This window comes from Lepidothrix coronata, unplaced genomic scaffold, assembly GCF_001604755.1.
Source record: "Lepidothrix coronata isolate B3197 unplaced genomic scaffold, Lepidothrix_coronata-1.0 Scaffold45, whole genome shotgun sequence".
Classification (NCBI taxonomy): domain Eukaryota; kingdom Metazoa; phylum Chordata; class Aves; order Passeriformes; family Pipridae; genus Lepidothrix; species Lepidothrix coronata.
Genome location: NW_016690225.1, coordinates 3,178,480 through 3,199,002, shown reverse-complemented (window position 1 = coordinate 3,199,002; position 20,523 = coordinate 3,178,480). Strand labels below are relative to the sequence as shown.

General features: G+C 36.7%; 1 protein-coding gene across 6 annotated transcripts in view; it reads left to right on the top strand.

Annotated features, from left to right (window-relative positions):
- Window positions 1–20,523, top strand: part of CSMD1 (CUB and Sushi multiple domains 1) — a 1,090,193-nt gene that overhangs the window by 244,418 nt on the left and 825,252 nt on the right. Inside the window, exon 1 of one of the 6 annotated variants that reach the window (XM_017814557.1) lies at window positions 15,019–15,107. The exons of the other annotated variants lie outside the window; for them this stretch is intronic. Coding sequence (XP_017670046.1) covers window positions 15,037–15,107 — 71 coding nt within the window. The 5' untranslated portion in view covers window positions 15,019–15,036. Of the gene's footprint in view, window positions 1–15,018; window positions 15,108–20,523 lie in introns of those variants that run through there. 6 annotated transcript variants of the gene reach the window in all.

Genomic DNA, 20,523 nt, shown 5'->3' with positions numbered 1-20,523 from the left:
CCAGTTACTGGTGTAAGGTTGGAAGCAGCGCATGTCATATGTTGACCTGGAATTAGTGGTATGAGAAGCAATCTAGCTTGCTAGATGTTATAATCCATATCCTCAGTAATATCAGTTTACATATTTAGTATTCTCATAAATTCAAAGAAAGTAGCATTACAATAAGGGATGGAAATGTCAGAAATTATCAGACAAACAGATTCTCATTGGAAAATACTGAAAGTTGTTTTCTTTGGACTAATAAATGAACTTTGTAGAAAAATATCAGAGGATTCCTACGCATTTACTATGGTTCCAAGACAACCTTTGAAGACACTGTTTTAGGACAACCTGAGCCAAATAATATATTTCAACTTTCAAACGGCTCTTACTCGATGAAATTACTGAGTAAAGAAGTGGGTAAATTGGTATTGGAAATCTGATTCCCACCAATAACCTCATTAAGAGGAGGGGAAAGGAGGTTGTCACTTGTTTATTGGGTTTTCTTGCTTGTGAAATAGATAGCTTTTAGAAAATAGGTAGAATTTCTGTTGTTTATAAGATAATCAAAGCTTCAGAACAAGGATACTGGTAAGAAGCAGTAGCCAGAAGCAAAAGGAAAAAGCTTTAAAAATCCAAAAAAAAGCTATGAGGCATCAATACCCAGAATATACCTTCCATACAAGCTTTCCTCCCAACGTATTATAATTAAAAAAAAAAAAAAGGCTTCTTTGGTTTAGAAGAAACTTTTACATTTTCATAAAAAATGAAAATGAAAATTCTTTTGCGTTTCTGCATGAAGCTTTAGCTAATTGAGTAATTTAAATTTCCATGCAGACCAGAAATACATTCTCTTCTTCTACACATTTATTTCAGTTGTTCTTGCACAAATGATTTCAGTCATCTTGCTCAAAAACATAAGTTGTAGTTGCTTTGCACTGCTGATAGATGCAGATCACATACTTAACAAAAACATCTTCACTTGCCATTTTAATGATTTTTCCTTTTCATATTTCATTTTTTTACTGTGAAAGTTTGTATCAACACACTACATACATTTCTGAAAAGTAAATGTTGTTTGTGAACAGCATGGTCAAATAAAATATCCCAAGTACATAACCTTGAAACTAAAAGATCTTACTATAGTGAGATATGGGGAAACATTTAAGCTGTACCTGACAGTACATAACATGAGGCTTTCTCCATTACCTTTAAGCCACAGATCCTAATAATTATTCTTTTTTGTGATGGCACCTGTCAGAGTTCTCTTGGATCCATAATTGTAAAGTGCTTTGAACATAAATGAATCGCAAATCATCTTTACAATCTCGTTTTCAGATACATGACATGGAAACTTTTGTTCTTCACTCTCTTCATGTGTGGAAAAAGGAGTGAAAGAAGCACCTGCTTTCCTCAGCCTTTGGTTTTGTTTCAAATCTTTGAAGTATAAACAAAAGCTGCTTTGAAGTAAATGCTAAAATCTACTTCTTCAAAACATGTAGACCCCTAAGCTTTGGTCTTATATTATATTTCCTTATAGTATAGATGTTATCAGGTCTCATTGATGTCAGGTTTGCAGTGTTTTACTTTTTTATTTCATGATCAAATTGAAGTGAAGCTAAACTGGTATCTTTCATGTCTGATAGTGGTTTCTTTGCTCTACAGATATAATTTTTTTACAAGCCCAGTCCTCTATTTAGTATATCAGTCTTTCATGACACCATTAACTTCCATGAAACATCATCATAGCAGGGAAAAATATCTGAGAAGTCTTGTGTATGTGTCAGCATTCTTCTGTATTACACTTCAAGTGAGTTTATGTGATGGTTTTTATCAGTCTGGTATTCATTTACTTTTGTATAGAACTATTGCAACTGTTCTTGGTTTAAAATATTAAATACATTTGGTTCAGACAGTCATAGTTAGATTTATAGGACTATCAGTCTGACAGTCCTCTCTCCCACATCAGCAGTGGGAAACAGAAGAAATATCATCAATGTAATAGTCTGTTTGTGGCTCACTGGTCTGTTGCAGGTGGGAGTGGGAGCCTGTCTCAATCTGCAAGTGTGGAGAGAAGGGTTGAATATACCCAGAGATAGATTAAGACACAAACGAGGGAAAATGTTGGTAACCAAAGCAATAATTTGCTTTTATTTATTATTAAGGAAGCAAGCAAGGAGGAAAATAGGAAAGTAGGAAAAGGCGAAGAGTAATTACAGAAAGCGATAGTCACCAATATGTGTCCTGAGAAGTCTCTTTGATCCTATCTTCTTCCATCTTTTGCTGGGGAGAGTCCTGTCTGGCTTGCCAAATTCTCATTTATGAGACACGTAATTGACACACTTTATGACAGTGTTTCATCAGCCTTGCCCAAGTTTAGGGACCATGACAAAGGCACATTCACTGTGTAGACATTGGTATTGGGGTGATGTTCACATCATACATCCAGTTCACTGCATGTGTGGGCTGTTTACTTGGGGTGACATGGGTGCACAGGGCCTGTAGGTTGTGACTAATTGCTTTTATCGTGGTGCCCTGCACGCTGAACATCCTGTTATCGCAACTGCCCTGCCCCCTGATGGGGGCAGGCAATGGTGAAACAAGTTGCCCTTTAACAGTTCTCTACAGAGCTTCAGCGGGGCCCCTGGTGGTCTAGTGGTTAGGGTGCAGGACTCTCACCGCTGCGACCCGGGTTCGATTCCCAGCCCCCCGGGCTGATGGAGCTCGTCAGCCTTGTAAGGCAATCCATCTAAGAGAAGGTCACTCTAAACAAACCTATGTTCTGAGGACCTCACTGCCACTGTCCAAGTTTGCTTGGCCCCGGCAGATGAACCTCAGGATTAAAGGGTGGGCTCAGTTCAGCGCACGCTGTGTCTCACCTAAAAAATCCACTGCGCAGGCTGGAAGGGTTAATGACCTTTCCCAAATCTTTGCTTGCGAAGACTGGCCATTATTACAGAGCTTCAGACAAAGTTTATTAGAGAAGCCCTCCTGTTGAGTAAAAAGGTGCAGAAAGGACCCCCTTCCTATCTAAACTCTTTCTCAGGTGCAGCTGGATCCAATTGTAGCCCCAGACTTTGTCAATGGTTTAAGTCTAAGGAATTATAGAACTGTGATTGAACCTTTGTGCAACTTTTTCCCACAGGATTAAGGGTAGCAAATCAGAAATATTTCATAGAATCATAAAAATGCATGATTTATTAGATTAGAGGAAAATGTCAATTATTTACTACACAGTATAGAAGCTAAAACTACTAGTATAGTACAGTATAGTACAATATAGTACAGTGTACTATATCAAGCAATTATATTGAAGCAAGGAAAAAAAAGAAACAATTATTAGGTAGAGATTGATGTTACTTACCCATGACAATGACCTTGGGCAAATCTCTTTTGCTTGGCCTGGAGGAGTAACCTTGTGGGGCGTCCCCACCCCAAGGACATACACAATTCAAGAATGATTGTGTTAGAAGAACTTGCCCTTTGAAAGTGGGACGGGACTTTTATGGTATAAAGTGATTGACTATCAGTCATGTGTCCCCAGGACAGGAATGTCAGCTTAACATTTTTAGATAAGGGTACTTTACCATATCTACCACACCTTTACCTCACTATCAGGATGTTTAGCTTTGGGATTGATAAATCAGACTGATTTTAGCATAATTCAACACCAAAAGCAGCATGACACACCCTCTCAGTTCACCACTCGCTTTGCACAACAGGGCATTCATTGTTAAGGTTGCTTTACTGCATTCCAGGCAGAGCATCCTATTATATGGACTTTGGAAGACAAACTTGAAGAAAGTGACTTGTAGTTGAATATCTTTGATCTTCAAAGATACCTGAAAGCTTACTGCTTTTGTTAGCTGTCAAGAATGGCTGAAAGAAGATGAAAAAATGGCTGAAAGGAGAGGAGCATGCAAAGACAGAAACTAGGAACCAGGAAATTTGAGTTTTATTTCTGAATACTTCTCTAAAATCTTTTGTGACTTGAGAGATGTCACTAAACTTTTTTTTCAGTATGAAATGCATGTTTAAGCTAATTTTTGATTTAAAAACCAATTAACTTCTTTGTGAAATACCTTAGAGAACTGAAAGACACATACATAGCATAGCTTTCATTTAGCCTTATCAATGTATTTTTACAGCGACAGTGTAGCATAGGTACATAAAAGTGCTACATGAGCAAGGATCACTGAAAAATCCGATGCACATTCATAGTTGAACTGTACGTAATCTCTAACTCAAGAAAATGAGAGATAACCCAGGAACAAAATAGCATCCAGAGAAGTCTGAAATATCACCAAAGTTCCTCTAAATCAATTTTATTCCCTGCATTGGTTTTTCTTCTGCAGTTCACCCAAGGGTATGTCATGTCATGGCTAGGCTTCGCAAACAAAGATTTGGGAAGGGCTCTACCCATATTTGCTACAAGTGCACTTTGGTTAAAAAGGCCAATACGAGATAGACATATACGATTGCAAAAGGCACAGCAGAAAGACTCCTTAGGTGGTATATTCTGCCAGACACGATTCTTTCTGCGTTGTCTTTTCTCCTCGAGAGTGATCCTGCGTGTGTTCTCAAAGGAAGCAGAAGTGTTATAGATGGTGTGTCTCCAGACCTCCTGATTTGAGGCCAAAGTAGACCAGTTATGTTGATCAATATGGCCGAGGCTGAGATGTTGTTTCAGGGAGTCCTTGTATCTTCTCTTCAGGGCTCCTCTCATGCAGCAGCCGGTGGTAAGTTCACCATAAAGTAAGATCTTAGGGAGGCGGTGGTCCTTCATCCTTGAGATGAGGCTACCTAGGTAATTAAACTGCTGGACTAATTTGAGCTCTGATTGGCCAATGGTGATATGGGGATGATGGAAGACTTCCTGAGGTGCAGGTTGATAGAGAACTTCTGTCTTCTTTAAGCTGACTTCCAGCCCAAAAAGCTCAGCAGCGTCAGCAAAGCAGGATGTTAAACGCTGCAGAGCTGCTTCTGTGTGGGCGACGAGGGCGTCATCGTCAGCATAAAACAGCTCCCGGACAAGTTGATTTAAGGTCTTAGTATGGGCACTCAGTTGCCTTAAGTTGAATAGACTTCCCTTGGTACGATATGAAATGTAGATACCATCTTCATCATTGAGGTCTGGCATGGCCCTTTGGAGCATTGTGCTGAAGGCCAAGGATATACTGAGAAGTTAATTACTTGTGGAAAGAGAGAGGGAGTTTGTGGAACACTAAATGGTCACTGCTTTTAAAAAAAAACCAAAAACAAACAAACAAAGCCTCACAACCCCCCACCCCCCCCGCCAAAGATATTCTCTAAAATATCACCTTTTGTTACTGTTGCTTTATCCATAAACTCTGAAGAGCCAGCCTGGAAATCATCCGGGAGGATCTTTCCTGGAGTAGAATGTTCCCATGTTAGTTTAAGAAAAAAGAAACCTATTTAAAGATATCAGTATCATAGCCCATAAAACCATTGGTGAGATTTGCAAGTACATAAATTTTTATTTAAACCATCAATATATCTTGTTTTATGAGGACATCTATTGAGAAGGGATTTTATAGAAAATTTTAGACTTCTGATTTTTTAAGACATAATTCTGCTACCAGGTCTACACTTCAGGTGTTTTTCAGTGAGTTTGCATACACCTTGAGAGGAATTGTAAGTGTCATTATAAATTCCCAACTTGATTTTGGATTTTGGTAAAGAATAAGAAACTAGGTTTCAATTCGGTGTTCTATTTTAAACATCTTTCATGTCTGTTGGAAAAATTTTGATGTGACAGTATGGTATGACATCATGTACACTAAATTTATATGATTAAAAGTTTTATATTTCTCTATCCTTTGTTTACTCTGCAGCAAAGCAATATGGGTTCATCTAACCTTATCTGTACATATTACATATAAGAGAAAGTGCTCTCTGAAATTGCTTCACTTGGCTGATTAAAGGGGCAATCTCAATAATAAGCTTTTATTATTTAAACAGATAATGTTAGGTAAGATGAATCTCACCAAATGAATACCGAAGGAAAAAACACCAGCTTGAAATGCAAGTTTAATCTTCAAATCTACCATTTGGAGCAGTGCGGGATCCCAAGATAAAGATTTCTTGTACTTGTAAAACTATTTAGCAATACTAAAACTGCAGAAAATTTTTAAGCAGTTCCATGCCCAAGGCATTTTGGACAATATTTTAAGTTCTCTGCACAGGTTATCCACCTCTAAAGCTGGCAAAATCCTTTTTTCATGTCTCAAATATTTCTGTAATGGAGAACATCTTTGTCAGTCATCCCTGCACTTGAGAGAGGGTAAAGTGTATAGGTGTTGCAATAAAGAAGCATGATACTAGTGTCCTTTCTTGAGATTTCTGAAATATGAGCCAGCACTATTGACTACTTCCATGTAGTGTATCATCTGTCACTTCTCACAGGAGTTCTTCTGAAGTAGCTAAGATAGGTTCTGATTTGAATTGAATTGTCCATTCTTAGATAAAAATAAAACTATTCTGAAAATATTTGGAAAATAAAAAATGGCCTCAAGTGGTGCCAAGGGAGGCTCAGGTTTGATATTACAAAAAATTTCTTCACTGAAAGATTGGTTAAGCATTGGAAAAGCTGCCCTGGGAAGTGGTGGAGTTACCATTCTTGGAAGTGCTCAAAAAACAAGTGGACATGGTACTTTGCCATATGGTTGAGAGAGCATGGTACTATTTGGTCAAAGGTTGGACTTCATGATTTTGGAGGTCTTTTCCAACCTCAATGATTCTATGATTTCATTGCTTAATGAAAGAAGGATGGAAGAAGAAAAGGAAGAACACCTTTTTCTGATAGTATGGTAGGTATATAATTAGTGGATCAAAAGGTGGTCTAAGAGGACAATACTGAGTTTCTATATTACCTGGCTTCAATAGGAGTTTAAGTTTTGTACCTTTTGCCACAAAAGTGGCAGTTTTAGTCCTTTTACACCTATTAAAAAAGCCTACAAAACACATTTTTTACAAGTACCTTTTTCCACAAAGAAAAAAATTATGAAGATCTTATAGAATTTATGACACTAAAATTAGCTCTCGGCTCGTGAGTTTAGGTTTCTAGTGTGGGAAGCAATGTTAGATCATTGCCTATTTGTAATCCTGCTCTTTCTCAAAATAAAACCTATGTGATTTATGCATTTATCTTGAGGTTTAGCAGGAACTGTGAGAGCTGATGTATGCGTTTGGATGGAGCTGTGTAGTAGCTTCTTTTTCTAACATGTGAGCCAGAGATGTTTCATCTGTGTGTGCAGGAATGTAGCCAAGGCCTTGCATTCCCTGGTAAATCTACCAGGAAAGTCTGATGTCCCTTTACTTTCCACAAAATTTCTCCAATTTGTCTAGTGCACTTGGAAGCACTGTCTGTGTATGGATGAAGGTTTCTCACAAAGATGTCAGCAGTAGAAATGATTTTCCATTTTGTCAAACCCAGTAGTGACAATGAGCTTCTGGGTGATAGTAGTAAAAGGGCCATTTTGCCATGTATGAATCTGTTAACAGAAGCCTTGTCTGTCCTTGATGATCCTTGTGGGTCCCTTCCAGCTCAGAATATTCTGTGATTCTGTCCTTGTCTTGAAGAGTCAGACCTGAAAAAGAGATGACTCTGTCAAGCAGGAGTGTTTGGGGGCTTGTCCTTCTCTTTATTTGTTTTCATGCTGCAAATTTGCACTCAATTGAAAGACTATTCTAGAAGGTCATGGGAAAATTTTTACTTTCAAATTCATTTTGACCAAAGAAAAATACTACTCCACTAAAAAATATATTCCTGTTTCAACTGTAGAACTTCAGAAAATTGGTATTTTCCTCAGTAAATACTGTCATACTTTTATGTTATTCTCTATGGAAGTTATATTCTTCATTAATCACTGTCCAGAACTCCCAGTGATGATGACAGGGCTGCCCAATTTTTGAGAAGCCTTTGTGGTGCTGCCTGTACTGAGATTTACTAATAGAAAGTTGTATTAAGGAAGATGTTCTTCCTCCTGCTGCATATATCTGTGAATCTTTGCAAATGGTTGCAGTCTGCAGTACTGATCTAGAATCAATGAATAGAGATGAAGTAGTGTTTCTGTTTTGATGATGAGTTCAAAGAAGAGAGGAAATCCAGCACAGACAATACAGCATTGATTCAGAGATAATATTCATTGCATTGCAGTTAATTTCTAATTGTTATGACTCATGTTGTATATTAGACTGAGTTGATGAACGTGCTTTAGAATCAGTTAATGAGTAGTGAATATGGTATTTAGTAACACTGTTTGCTGTATAGCTGGCAGAAATGTCAGTTTGTCAGAGTAACCAGAATTTATTTGTGACCTGGATAATCTCATCTAGTGTCAAAATTCCTTGGGACAAGCACTTTGTACACAGAGCTTTCTCTTATAACTCCACAGGATCAACTTTTAGAGACGCAAAGTAACTAGCAGCTTTGGGTGGCAGGTCTCCCAGGCACTACAGTCCATATTTAGCTTAAGCCTCCAAGATTAAGTGAGCTTTCCAGTTGCAGAATTCCAGATTTGAGTTATTGCATGTTGAATCAAGAGCTCTACACATGGACAAATGGAACAATGCCGGTACCAATTAACCAGATAAGTGTTTTTAGGGAGTGGTTTTTTTTTTCTAAATTCCAGCAGCCCAGATTTTCTACTTAGGTGACTAGATACTTCTTAGGAATTTTATTTCAGAATAGATCTTTTTCTAGATGACAGAGAAAACCTTCTGTTATGGATATGATATTTTGAAATTATGAAAAAAATCAAATTTTTAAATTCAATTCTCTTTCCAAAATATTCTTTTGACTCAGTCAAAAGAATAATCCACAAACTTATTCATTGTTAGGAGTGAATGCTGCAGTTGTGGATTTTGAACTACCTTTTTTGTTCTGGACTGTGGCAATGAATGCTGCTTGTTTCAAAGAGGTAGCGAGCCTCACTTAGTTTATGACTGCTTGGTTTTGAACCGTGCCAGTAGAGAATGTCAAATTGTTGTGATTTGAACAAAATATTTCCTTTATCCTATTGCTCAGTTCTAGCTAGCTCAGAAAACCTAACTTTTCTTTGATCATGGATTTACCTCCGTGATAATGACAGCAGTCTATCATGGTTGAAGTAAAAAGATTCATGGAGGTCTTTAAATTACTTACTTTAAGAATAGGCTACCATGTTTCATTGGACATCATAACTTTTAAAAAATAAGCTTCATTTAAAACATTTACTTAAAAGCAGTGTGCAATTGAGCAGCTGTCCATGGAAATTGTTTAACTTTCTAAAGAAGACTATCCCATGTACAAGTGATTGGAAAACCAGTGATTTTATACATAATATTTTAATAAATAATAAACTTCAGACATACCAGTTCTGTTCTAGTTTAAACTAACAAAGATCTGTAGTTCAGGTTCTCTTACTTTTTTTCCCCTTGTCTCTTGATAATCTAACAGTCTTTAAACGTGAGTGCAAAGGTGCTTTAATCCAAATATAATGTTACATTAAACCATTAAGGTGACCTGGTAAAAATGACAATCTGATTGTATGTATTCTAAAGAAATATATCTATATAGATAAGGAGCTGTAATAATTATAAAGAGTCTACAACAAAAGTCATTATGCTGTCTTTTATCACAGCAACAAGAACAGAGTTCTTGTGCACAGTAGTGCACAGTGTTTAATTAGTTTGTTACGTACAAGTACAAAATAAGGATATTAATATGATAATCATAAAAATCATATTAACATTCAGGCTCCTGCAGAGACTCCATTAACCTTGCCTAAGAGCTGTAAAAGCATATGCCAAGTTCCCATCCCTTCTGTACAAAGAAACAGATTAATTTTACTCTTGGACGAAGCATCCCACTGCTCATGTGAGAAAAACAGACCACAGATCCAGAGTCTCATTTGGTGGTAGAGATCAGGGACACTGTAGTGGATGGAAATCTAGAATAACATGGATATTGTAGTCAGAAATTTTAGTAAGTGAATCTTAACTGCATGTTGCAATGGTTCTGAAGATGCTTTCGGGGAGCCCATGGAAAAAGCCACAGCACTGTAAAAGGTTTTGAGTTATGTGTGGAAACAAATCTTCAGCTTAAGAGTTTGTTCTTTAATCAGGGTAAGAGAGAAACTGGGTAAATAAATATTGATAAACCCAGTCTTAACTAAGGACACGAGCTTCTTTAGCCTTCAGAATAGCAGCTGAGCTGAATTATATCTGCCTTGGCAATCATATCTAACATATGCCTTGGAATTATGGCTAAACCTGTGCTAGATTTGGGGCATTAGCTGATGTTGTCTTTTTAATGTTTCTTGACTTTACAAGCTTTGTAACCTAATTTCACAGAAAATGCTGTCTGATGGAATAGTTCTTGAATTTTCTATTTTTTCTTTAAAAACAATGTAGCCATATATGCTACGGGGAATTTAAAAAAATCTACCATTTTTAGAACTGGTTTAATATTTCAAAATGGTGACATCCAGAAAAGCTTTTTGCTTATTTTTACATCAAATAACCTCATAAACAAAACAAACAAAAGCATTATTTGGCTCCCAGTGTAAACCAAAGGAAATATTACTGCATTTTGCCAACTTTTTTCTCAGTAGTCATGACTTTTCTCTAATAATGCTCATAATTTCAAGGTATTATAAGTTTAATCAACAGCTAGATGGCTGTTGTGGTTTCCGTGGCTAGGTTTTGTTAGCAGGGGCAGCTACAGGGGTGGCTTTTTTTTAGAAGCTGCCAGAAGCTTCCTCTGTCCCGTGGAGCCAATGCCAGACTGCTCCCGGACAAACTTCCTGCCGCTGGCCAAGGCCGAGAAGATTAGGAATGATAGTAACACCTCTGTGATAAATTTAAGAACAGAAGGTTGTTACACTGATGAAAAATTCTAGCTAGGGAAGAACAGAGTGAGAGCATGTAGGTTTTTATCAGGTAGAACTTGTGGCCCCTGTGGGGGACCCACACCGGTTCAGTTCATTTGTAAAGGACTGCACCCCATGGAGAAGTGACCCATGGGACAGCAGTTTGGGAAGAACTGTTGCCCATTGGATGGAATCACGCTGGAGAGGTACATCAAAAACTGTCGCCCATGGGAGGGACCCCACAGGAGCAGGGGAAGGACTCCTCTCCCTGAGCAGTGACAGAAACAACAAAAGACTGTAACTCTAATTCCCTGTCTCCCTGCACCACTGGGGAGGAGGAGGTAGAACATGGAAGGAAAGAGGGGTGGGGGGGGAAGGTGTTTTTAAGATTATTTTACTTCTCACTCTTTTGTTCTGATCCTGTTAGTAATAAATTCAATTAATATCCCCACTTTGAGTCTGTTTTGCCCTTGATGGTGATCAGTAAGTGACCTCTCCCAGTTGTTATGTCAACTCATGAATCCTTCGCTGGCATTCACCATAAAACACGATCTTAGGGAGGCGGTGGTCCTTCATCCCGGAGACACGTCCTGCCCATCGCAGCTGTGTTCTCAGCAACATGGCCTCAATACTTGTGACTGCTGCTTGTTCTAGAACAGATGTATTGGTCACATAATCTGACCAGTGGATGTTTAGGATTGTATGGAGGCAGCGTTGATGGAAGCGTTCAAGGAGATGCAGGTGGTGGCGGTAGATGACCCATGATTCGGATCCATATAAGAGAGTAAACAGCACTATGGCTCTGTAAACACTGATCTTGGTGCTTTTCTTCAAGTGTTTATTACTCCAAACTCTTTTATGGAGTTTTCCAAAAGCACTACATACCTTTGCTAACCTGTTGTCTATTTCCCTGTCATTCTTACCGTCTGAGGAGATGAGGCTACCTAGGTAATTAAACTGCTGGACTGATCTGAGCTCTGATTGGCCAATGGTGATATGGGGATGATGGAAGACTTCCTGAGGTGCAGGTTGATAGAGAACTTCCGTCTTCTTTAAGCTGACTTCCAGCCCAAATTGCTCAGCAGCGTCAGCAAAGCAGGATGTTAAACGCTGCAGAGCTGCTTCTGTGTGGGCAACGAGGGCGTCATCGTCAGCATAAAGCAGCTCCGGACAAGATGGTTTAAGGTCTTAGTGTGGGCCTTCAGTCACCTTAGGTTGAAAATTAACTGCATAGTTTTATGGGTTATAGATCTTCATACACTGAATAGCTTCTTAATTTCTGAAAAAAAGCATGTGCAGATTTTTTCCTGAAATATCTTCATAAAGACATGGTTTTGATAAAAGGTGTTTAAAAACTATTTTTAAATACTTTAACTTGGGAGGGAGAAGAAACACCAGCGTGTTGAGTTTGCTTGAAAGAAGTTTTCTACAGCTGATTCTTTGTTCAAAAACTTTTCAAGGGAATGCTAAACACTGTGCTGCTCACCCTACCATTATGTCTCTCTTCTTTTGACTGCTAAAATGTCTCTCCAGCAAAGATAGAAATGTAAAATTCATTCTTTAACACATAACATACTTGCTGAAACATCAGCCACATAATATGACCTTCCTTCTAGTCTTCTAAGTGGTTTCTGTCACACATCCTCAATGAGACTTCCGCTTTTCAGAATAAGTTTTAAATAGTATGACTTTGAGAATGACAAATAATTTGTCTTTGTACTAACAGTTATAGGACACATGAGATTTTAGACAACTGGATTATGGGGAGGGAGCAAAGGATTAAATAGTTTTCTATCACCTACTGGCAACCAGTTGTCTCTAGTGGAGAGATGATGACATACAAACCAAGTTGTAGTATTAAAAATCGATTTTCTTCTCGTCTCTCCATACCAGCTGGATTCATCATTCTCCCATTCTAAATGCATAAACAATTCCGTTCAGGCTAGCATTGTGTTTGACCAAAACTATGTAAACAATCACATATTACTCTGAATCCTCTTTCTCACTTTTAATTTAGATCATTTGATGGAGCTGAATAGGTTAGACCTTAAGCATTTATAGTTTATTTAATAGCAGTACCAAAATATATTTGGTTGCCAGACCATGTCAACGACTGCAGTCCAACTTGTCACCCTGATTGTGAGTGTGAGGTTCATAAGCAAAGTATGTTGGATCTCGCTGAGATGGAGTTCATTTTTGCCATAGCAGCCCCAAAAATCCTTTTAATGGCTTTGCTTATATTTTTCATAATCACAGATGGATTTACCATCTTGCTTAGCTGAGCAAGCCAACATACTTGTAATTCCTTTTCCTGTTTAGCACCCTCTTCTGTGCAATTTTTGGTGGTGAAAGCTCCAGACAGATATAGTTACTGTTCTTCAGGAATGCTTTCTGTGGAGCATTTCTTTCTTAGAGGATTCTTTTAAAGATTGTTGAAAATCACTATGTGAATGGAGAGAAATTTAGAAACTATCTTACTTCTGCCAACCAGCTTGTGGATCATATAGTAAATTCAGAGTCCACTAAGTCTGCCCAAGGAATCAGAATCACAAAATATGCTGAGTTGGAAGGGACCCAAAATGATCATCAAGTCCAACCCTTAGCCCTGCACAGGACCATCCCCAAGAGTCACACTGTGTGCCTGAGAGTATTATCCAAATGCTTCTTGAACTCTGTCAGGCTTGGTGCTATAACCACTTCCCTGGGGAGCCTGTTCCAGTGCCCAACCACCCTCTGGGTGAAGAACCTTTTTCTAATATCCAACCTAAACCTCCCCTGACACAACTTCAGGCCATTCCCTCGAGTCCTGTCACTGGTCACCACAGAGAAGAGATCAGTGCCTACCTCTTCTCTTCCCCTCATGAGGAAGTTGTAACTGCAATGAAGTCTCCCGCTCAGTCTCCTCCAGGCTGAACAAACCAAGTGACCTCAGACAGTCCTCATACAGCTTTCCCTCCAGGCCCATCACCATCTTTGATGCCCTCCTTTGGATGGTCTCTAATAGCTTAATATTTTTCTTATATTGTGGTGACCAAAACTAAGGCTGGTCAGAGTATTCCACAGTCTTCTTAACATACTTTCTGGTGCAGTCCATGTTTGTGTCTTGTCTCATTTTCAATACGCAAGTTTAGGGAATGTGAGCATTTACTGGAAGAGATCTGTGCATGCTTCCTCACCAGTCTTGGAACTGTGGCTCCCATCATATTAAGGTTACTGGATCATAATTTTCCCCCAAAACATTAGGATTGAGAACATTCTATTTGCCGAATCAAAGAAATATGCACTCAGAACTTTGGGGTTTTTTAGTTGATGTACATACATGCCAGATTTCTGCAAAACTAGATTAAACTCCTCTATTATCTTGTTTTATCTAAACAGGCGTTCCTTCTGACTTGATAGGATTCATGATTTTCTTGCAATGATTCTGAATAATTGGGTGCTTGGAAGGGTAGTCTAGAAATGGAGAAATCAGGAAAAAAAAAGACATATTCCATCTTTTTGTAAAAATACTTAAAGTTACTGATAATACTCAAGGCAGTTTTGGGAGTAAAGTGATTTCTTTAAAAAAACAGTAAATGCTATGGTCATTTCGGTACTTTCAGGAATATTAAACTGGAGCCATAAAGCTCTGAAGAGTGTATTAGTATTACACTTTATGCTGTGCATATGGATCAAACGTCTGGGAAATGCAACACAGGGAGACTTTGCAGAACACAACTTCTCCTTGGAAGACTTACAGAGTACAAGAGGACACATGAGTGACCCCTGGCAGGAGCTGGTGGAGGAGACCATTTGGGAAGGGCTGGCTTGGTAGCGGGTGTCGTGAAACCTGCAGAAGGTCCACTAAGGAACCTGAGTTGTGGGGTCAAGGAAACCAGGGCAGATGAGGCCCCTGCCATATTTCACAGTGTCTGCTCCCAGATATCTGCCTAATAAAATTGCAGGTGGTGCTTGAATGCCTCTCTTCACCAGCACATCATAATCAACAGCCACTGACATCCACTGGCAGGGAGAGAGAATGTTCAGTTTATGCTTCGTTGATAATCACAAAATAATGCATTTTAATGTTGAAAGTCATCATTTGTGACAATTACGCTTTTCTGTGCTTTGCTTAGGTCACTAATTTACACCACCAGGCTGATAACTTGTAAACTGATCATGGTGCCTAATTATCCAATATTTTATGGAATGGAGAAAGTCTGCAAACATTGCATGCACACAGCAAGTTCCCTGTGAAGAAACAAATTTGCATTTGTGAGTGTTAAAACTTAGCAATGTTAAAACTTAGCAGTGTTTCATGTTCCTAAAAATAAGTGTGTGTGAACTAGTTGCAGTCTTTTCAGTGCTGTCAATGACATTTTTTTTCTATTTATACATAAAAAGATGAAGGTTTTTTGTCAATAGTACAGTACTGACTTTCTTCAGTTTATGTCATATATTTGTGATTGCTCATAGTTAACAGGATTTGGAAGTTGAAAACAGTATTGCTTTTTCCATCACTGACTTTTCTAATGGATCTTAAAATTATCTTTTTTGTTTGTTTCTTTCTTTCCTTGTTTATGCATGACTATATTTCATGAGACTTGGTTTGTTAGTTTACTCCTGTAGTGGAACCGTCTGGCTAAAAACAAACCAGGGATCCATATATCACTTCTATTGAAGTTGTTGGGGGTTTCCCATTAATTTCTGAGGAAACAAAATAGATTACTCCTAATTCCTCTTAAGCATTAGATACTTTTTTGTATTTCTTTCAGTAAGCATTACATATATAGTGTAGAAAAGGAACAAAGGTGATCCTCAGTATTGAAGATGAGTAACTTGTGTGGGAATACTGAGCAATTAATTTTACAAATACCTTCATTTTTTATAAATGTCTTGAAAAAGCATTTAAAATTAATGAACTGTTCCTTAAGGGTATCTTTGTGAAAAGAGGAAAACAACTCTGATAAATAGTTTAATAACTTTTAGATAAAGGATTGAAAACTAAAAGGAAGACAGTGTAAAATAACAGAAAGATGGAAATTTTCACTAAATATGTCTCCTAAGTGAAATAATGTTTTGTTTGAAATACTCTATTAAATACTTTCAAGCAGTGATGATCACACCTTAAATCAATTAAATAAGCTGTCAAGTGTGAAATGTGGGTCTGAAGTGACATCTTTTAACTGTCTTTTTCAGCTCATCTTAGTTAGGATATTTACTGTCTTTTAAGAAAGAGACCCTTTTTGTTATTAGCCATGAAAAGAACTGGATTTTACTATTATTGTGCATTATTAATAGTATAATTTTTTTTACTTCTGTGGAAAAGAAATGAACTAACAGAGGTGATTATATCACTAGTAGTGATACTGTGCAAATTATAAAAAACCTAATTAGTTCTGCATGCATTGAAATTTCAGATGTGTATCTCCCTGATTTACAACTTTAGAACTGAATTCTGAAAATATTTCCTGCACACACCTGTTTGCAGACATGCTATCCAAAATTACTGGGGAAATCTGAATGCTTGAATATTATATCTCAGTGTCTTGGAAAACTTGAAACATCTGCCATAGCAAGATCAAAAATGAAATTCAGCAGCAGATTCAAGCATAGGTACAGAGCCACGTAAATTGAATTAATTTCTTATAGGCATTGGTTCCACAGGAAAACACATGAGTAGGTAAAAAAAAGAATTTATTCAAAACCAGGTAGTTTTATGGGAGAAACTGTATCTGTGAGATGCTCAGGATCATAAGACGAAAGTCAGTAGAAGCCAACAGAGAAACAGATGGCTACACCCAACTGAACTGAAGTGGATTTCTCATCTGGAGAATTCCTACATGCTTGTGTTGGTGGAGCAAAGATGAGATTCTGTGAATTTAGGACTATCCTGGACTTATCATAGTCATGCAGTCAGACACATCTTATGACCACTAATCTCATTCTTTGACCCATAAACACTCAGCAGACCCATTTCTTTCCAATCTAAGCACCTTGTAGAGCATTGTACAGCATTAGTGCCTTCCACAGCCAGAAACACACGTGAGAGTTCCATCTATTTTCTTTCATATTTGAACGCTCTGGCATTTAAGGAGATGTGCTGACTAAGCAGTAGAATTTGTAACGATTTTGCCACCATCTCTTTTAAGCCTGTACACCTGGAATTCATAGCAAAAATCTGCTTCGCATTTGGTGTACTCATCTTTCAATATTTCTAGCTTTGTATCAAACCAGTCGGTATTTTCAGAAGGTATTAAGAAAGGAGCAGTTTTCTAAACCTTTATTTCATGGATAACAAGTAAAAAAATAAATATATTTAAACTTTATGCCTTTAAACTTAGAAAAAGGCCTTAGATACATTAATATTTCCAGTGAAAACAATCAAAATTGAACAATTGCTGTAAGCATGACTGTATAACTAGAGTGTACTTATTTTGCTAATATTGTGATTTTTATGTAAAGTCTCAGTTCAGCCTCACTTCATTCTTCTTCACCTTGGCTCTGTGCAACATGTTCCACGTTGAACATTTTTAGCTTTTGGTGACAGTTCTTGACAAACAAAAACCTAAAATATTTCTTACTCGTAAAATAGAAGTGATCATTCCTGTTGCCCTCTTATTCTGTTGAATTGCAATGATTCATCAATATAAAACTTTTTAAAAGTTGATTTCATAATTAGTTTCATAAATACCTTCAATAAAAGTTCAAACAAATTATCAGTACTTTCTCACTGGATCCTATGGAGAGAAAAAATCCAGTTTGTGTTGCGTTTCTCTCATTTTTGCCAAGCTTGAAACATAAATATTTGAAGAACATTCCATACATTTTTCTCTGACATTTTGTCAGATAGCTGAAGGTCTGCTTAAATATGTTCTTGAATCTTGTCTTTAGAAAATACACTATTTAGTTATTAATTTTACTTTATAATTGCTTAAAAGGGATTTCAAATGTATAATCCTACTTCATGTATAGTGTAAATGGCAGTGATGCCCATAAGATACCGTTACAAATTTTGGGAGGTATCTTTTTTTTCAAAAAACATCACATTGGCCACTGCACTGTGATCCCTATGGATCTTTCAGTATTCAATTATGGTTGGGGCATAAGAGATTAAGAAGTGTGGCGTGCTCTGATAAACATCAAATCTTTCCTTCACTTGACATACTTTTCAAATCCAATTGTCTTCTTCTAAAACCACCCACAAAAAGAAAAAAGGGAGGGGGAGGGAGAGAAGAAAAAGTTATATGTGTTTGTCAGTCATAAATTACACCCTTTTTCACAAGCAAAGAATCCACTTCCAATTACTGTATAGAGAAAATTTATCATTCTCAGATGAGTAACTGCACACAGACTGAACAAAAAAACTTAAAGCCCTTACCCTTGAAGGAAAATTATTTTCATGTACATGGTTAAGAAATAGTTTTGATACTGAGAAGAGTTAAATACATGGGTGTTTCGTTCTTTTAATACTTTCCTTGGTATATATTAGTCATGTATTATTTCAATATTGTCTTACCTTAAGAAATTGCAAAGAAGTAATTAATATCTCTTTTAAAGAAATTAATAGCTGTTGCATGAGAATTCTTCTGAAGCAGTTCCTAGTTTTACCTGGGTGTTTCAACTGGGTATAAGGAGACTACTATTTATAACTGGATCTCATGAATTGTTTCTTAAAACAATCCAAACCTGTTTTTAACCTAGTTGTAAAATCACTTGTCAATTGGAAATACATAAGAACAGAATACATAGACTTTAAGGATCAGATTATTTTCTAACATGATTTCAGCATTTCAGACCTGCCTCTGAGGTCAAGGAGAATTATTTTGGTTGAAATGACAGTTCCAATATGCATATTTTTGGGTTGTCCCATGCTGGTTAATTCAGTAGCTGAACTGTTAATTAAGAACAGCTTTGAATAGAAATAAAGTAATAGGTGATTAAATTATGTATAACTCTTTTCGTGGCTCAATTTAGAAGTAAAAATTGAATTCAGGCTTAATTAAGGAATCAAGTCAGCTTCAAAATCAAAGAGTTATTGTGAATTTAACTACAAATCTAATAAGCACCATTTCAGACTATTCATTTGTTTATTTGAAGTTGTTACTGTTGGGTTTGATTATTGAAAATATGGGGAAAAAGAATACAAGGAGAAATAGTTAAATTTACTATTAAACTTACCTTCACTGTTATTGCGTATACTCTAGAACCACCATGTTTACATATAAAATTTTTTTTAAATATGTACATCTCAATATCATTAACAAAGGTTATTAGGCATGACAACCTCCATTCAACAGGGGAGGAATATTATTGTAAAATGTTATCAGAAACATATACAATCAAAGACTTTAGTTTACTGGGCTTACCTCCAGCTCTCTAAATGGGGTGTTGTTTGTGTTGTTCAACATAAAATGTAGTATACCAAGAGGTATACCTTTAAACTGTTGTGTTTTGATGTTTTGTTTATGCTCTCCCTTAATTTCATACAATGAAATATCACTTTATAGATAAACAGTAGCACATAATATAGAGTAAATTATGAAGTACAAAATGTGGGTTGCTGTCGACTGACACAATTAGACAGAATTATTATATATATTCATATCAAAGGAAAATAAGGCTTAAAAAATCAATATTTTTGACTAAGCATGGAATAATTCATTTAACAATAAAACCTTATTGATTTAATGCACAGGAATGTCACTGCAACCATATACAATCCTAAAATAAGGAACCAGATTTTTAACTTTTCTTGGAACCCTGCCTGCTAACTAAACAAAAATAACACAAAAAGAAAAAAAGGAACTTACAAACCTTATGTTTGGATAATGCTTATTCTAAATATTTCTTGGGCATATAAAATTGAATATCAAGGTTATTGTTGTCAGCTTCTTTTCCTGCAGTTTCAAGGACTGGTGAATGCATAAGAAGTACAAAATGATGTAGCTAATTAATTTTAACTACTAAATTCTCTTCCTCTCATTTCCTGTAATAGAATGCCTGAGTCTCTCAATCAGCTGTTATTGTACTTATGTTGATTTTTTTTCTTTATGATTTATTTATTTTATATATTTAAGAACAACCTGGCCAGCATATTTCTGTTTCTTGTTTACAGAACACTTACATTTTCATGTTTATTTCCAACATTTTTTTCCTAATAAAGCTACACTTGTAATAAAAATAAGATTTCACTATAAAATGAAAAAAGTGGTCCGTATTCTATTTACCAAAGTATTATAAATCGTGAGATTCAGCTAAGTTCTGATTCTGTATAGTCATTCTTGGCAAAAATTGCAGAAATGTTGCATATGATCGAAACAGGTTTCCATAGGACACTATAAAAGATACCAGTGTATTCAAAGGATGATTTCCCTTTCATATCAAGTACAGAATGTATTGTGGTCTGAGATGAGTCCATAACCAAATATGTTGTTGATGTTTTTACACCTAAAAGAGTGATTATTGGCAGAACATAATTATCTCTTTGTTCATGACTTCTGTAACTGTTCTCCCAATCCTTAAGATTTGTCATGCATTTTATGTTAATCCTAGAAGCTTATAAAATAAAATGAATGCATGGAAATGGATTTTTTTGTGAGAGGAATTTAACATGTTACAAATATTTAGGCTATGACAAGGTAGCAGAATGTGATTGAGTTGTGAGAACAAAGTTTCTTTAATCAATTAT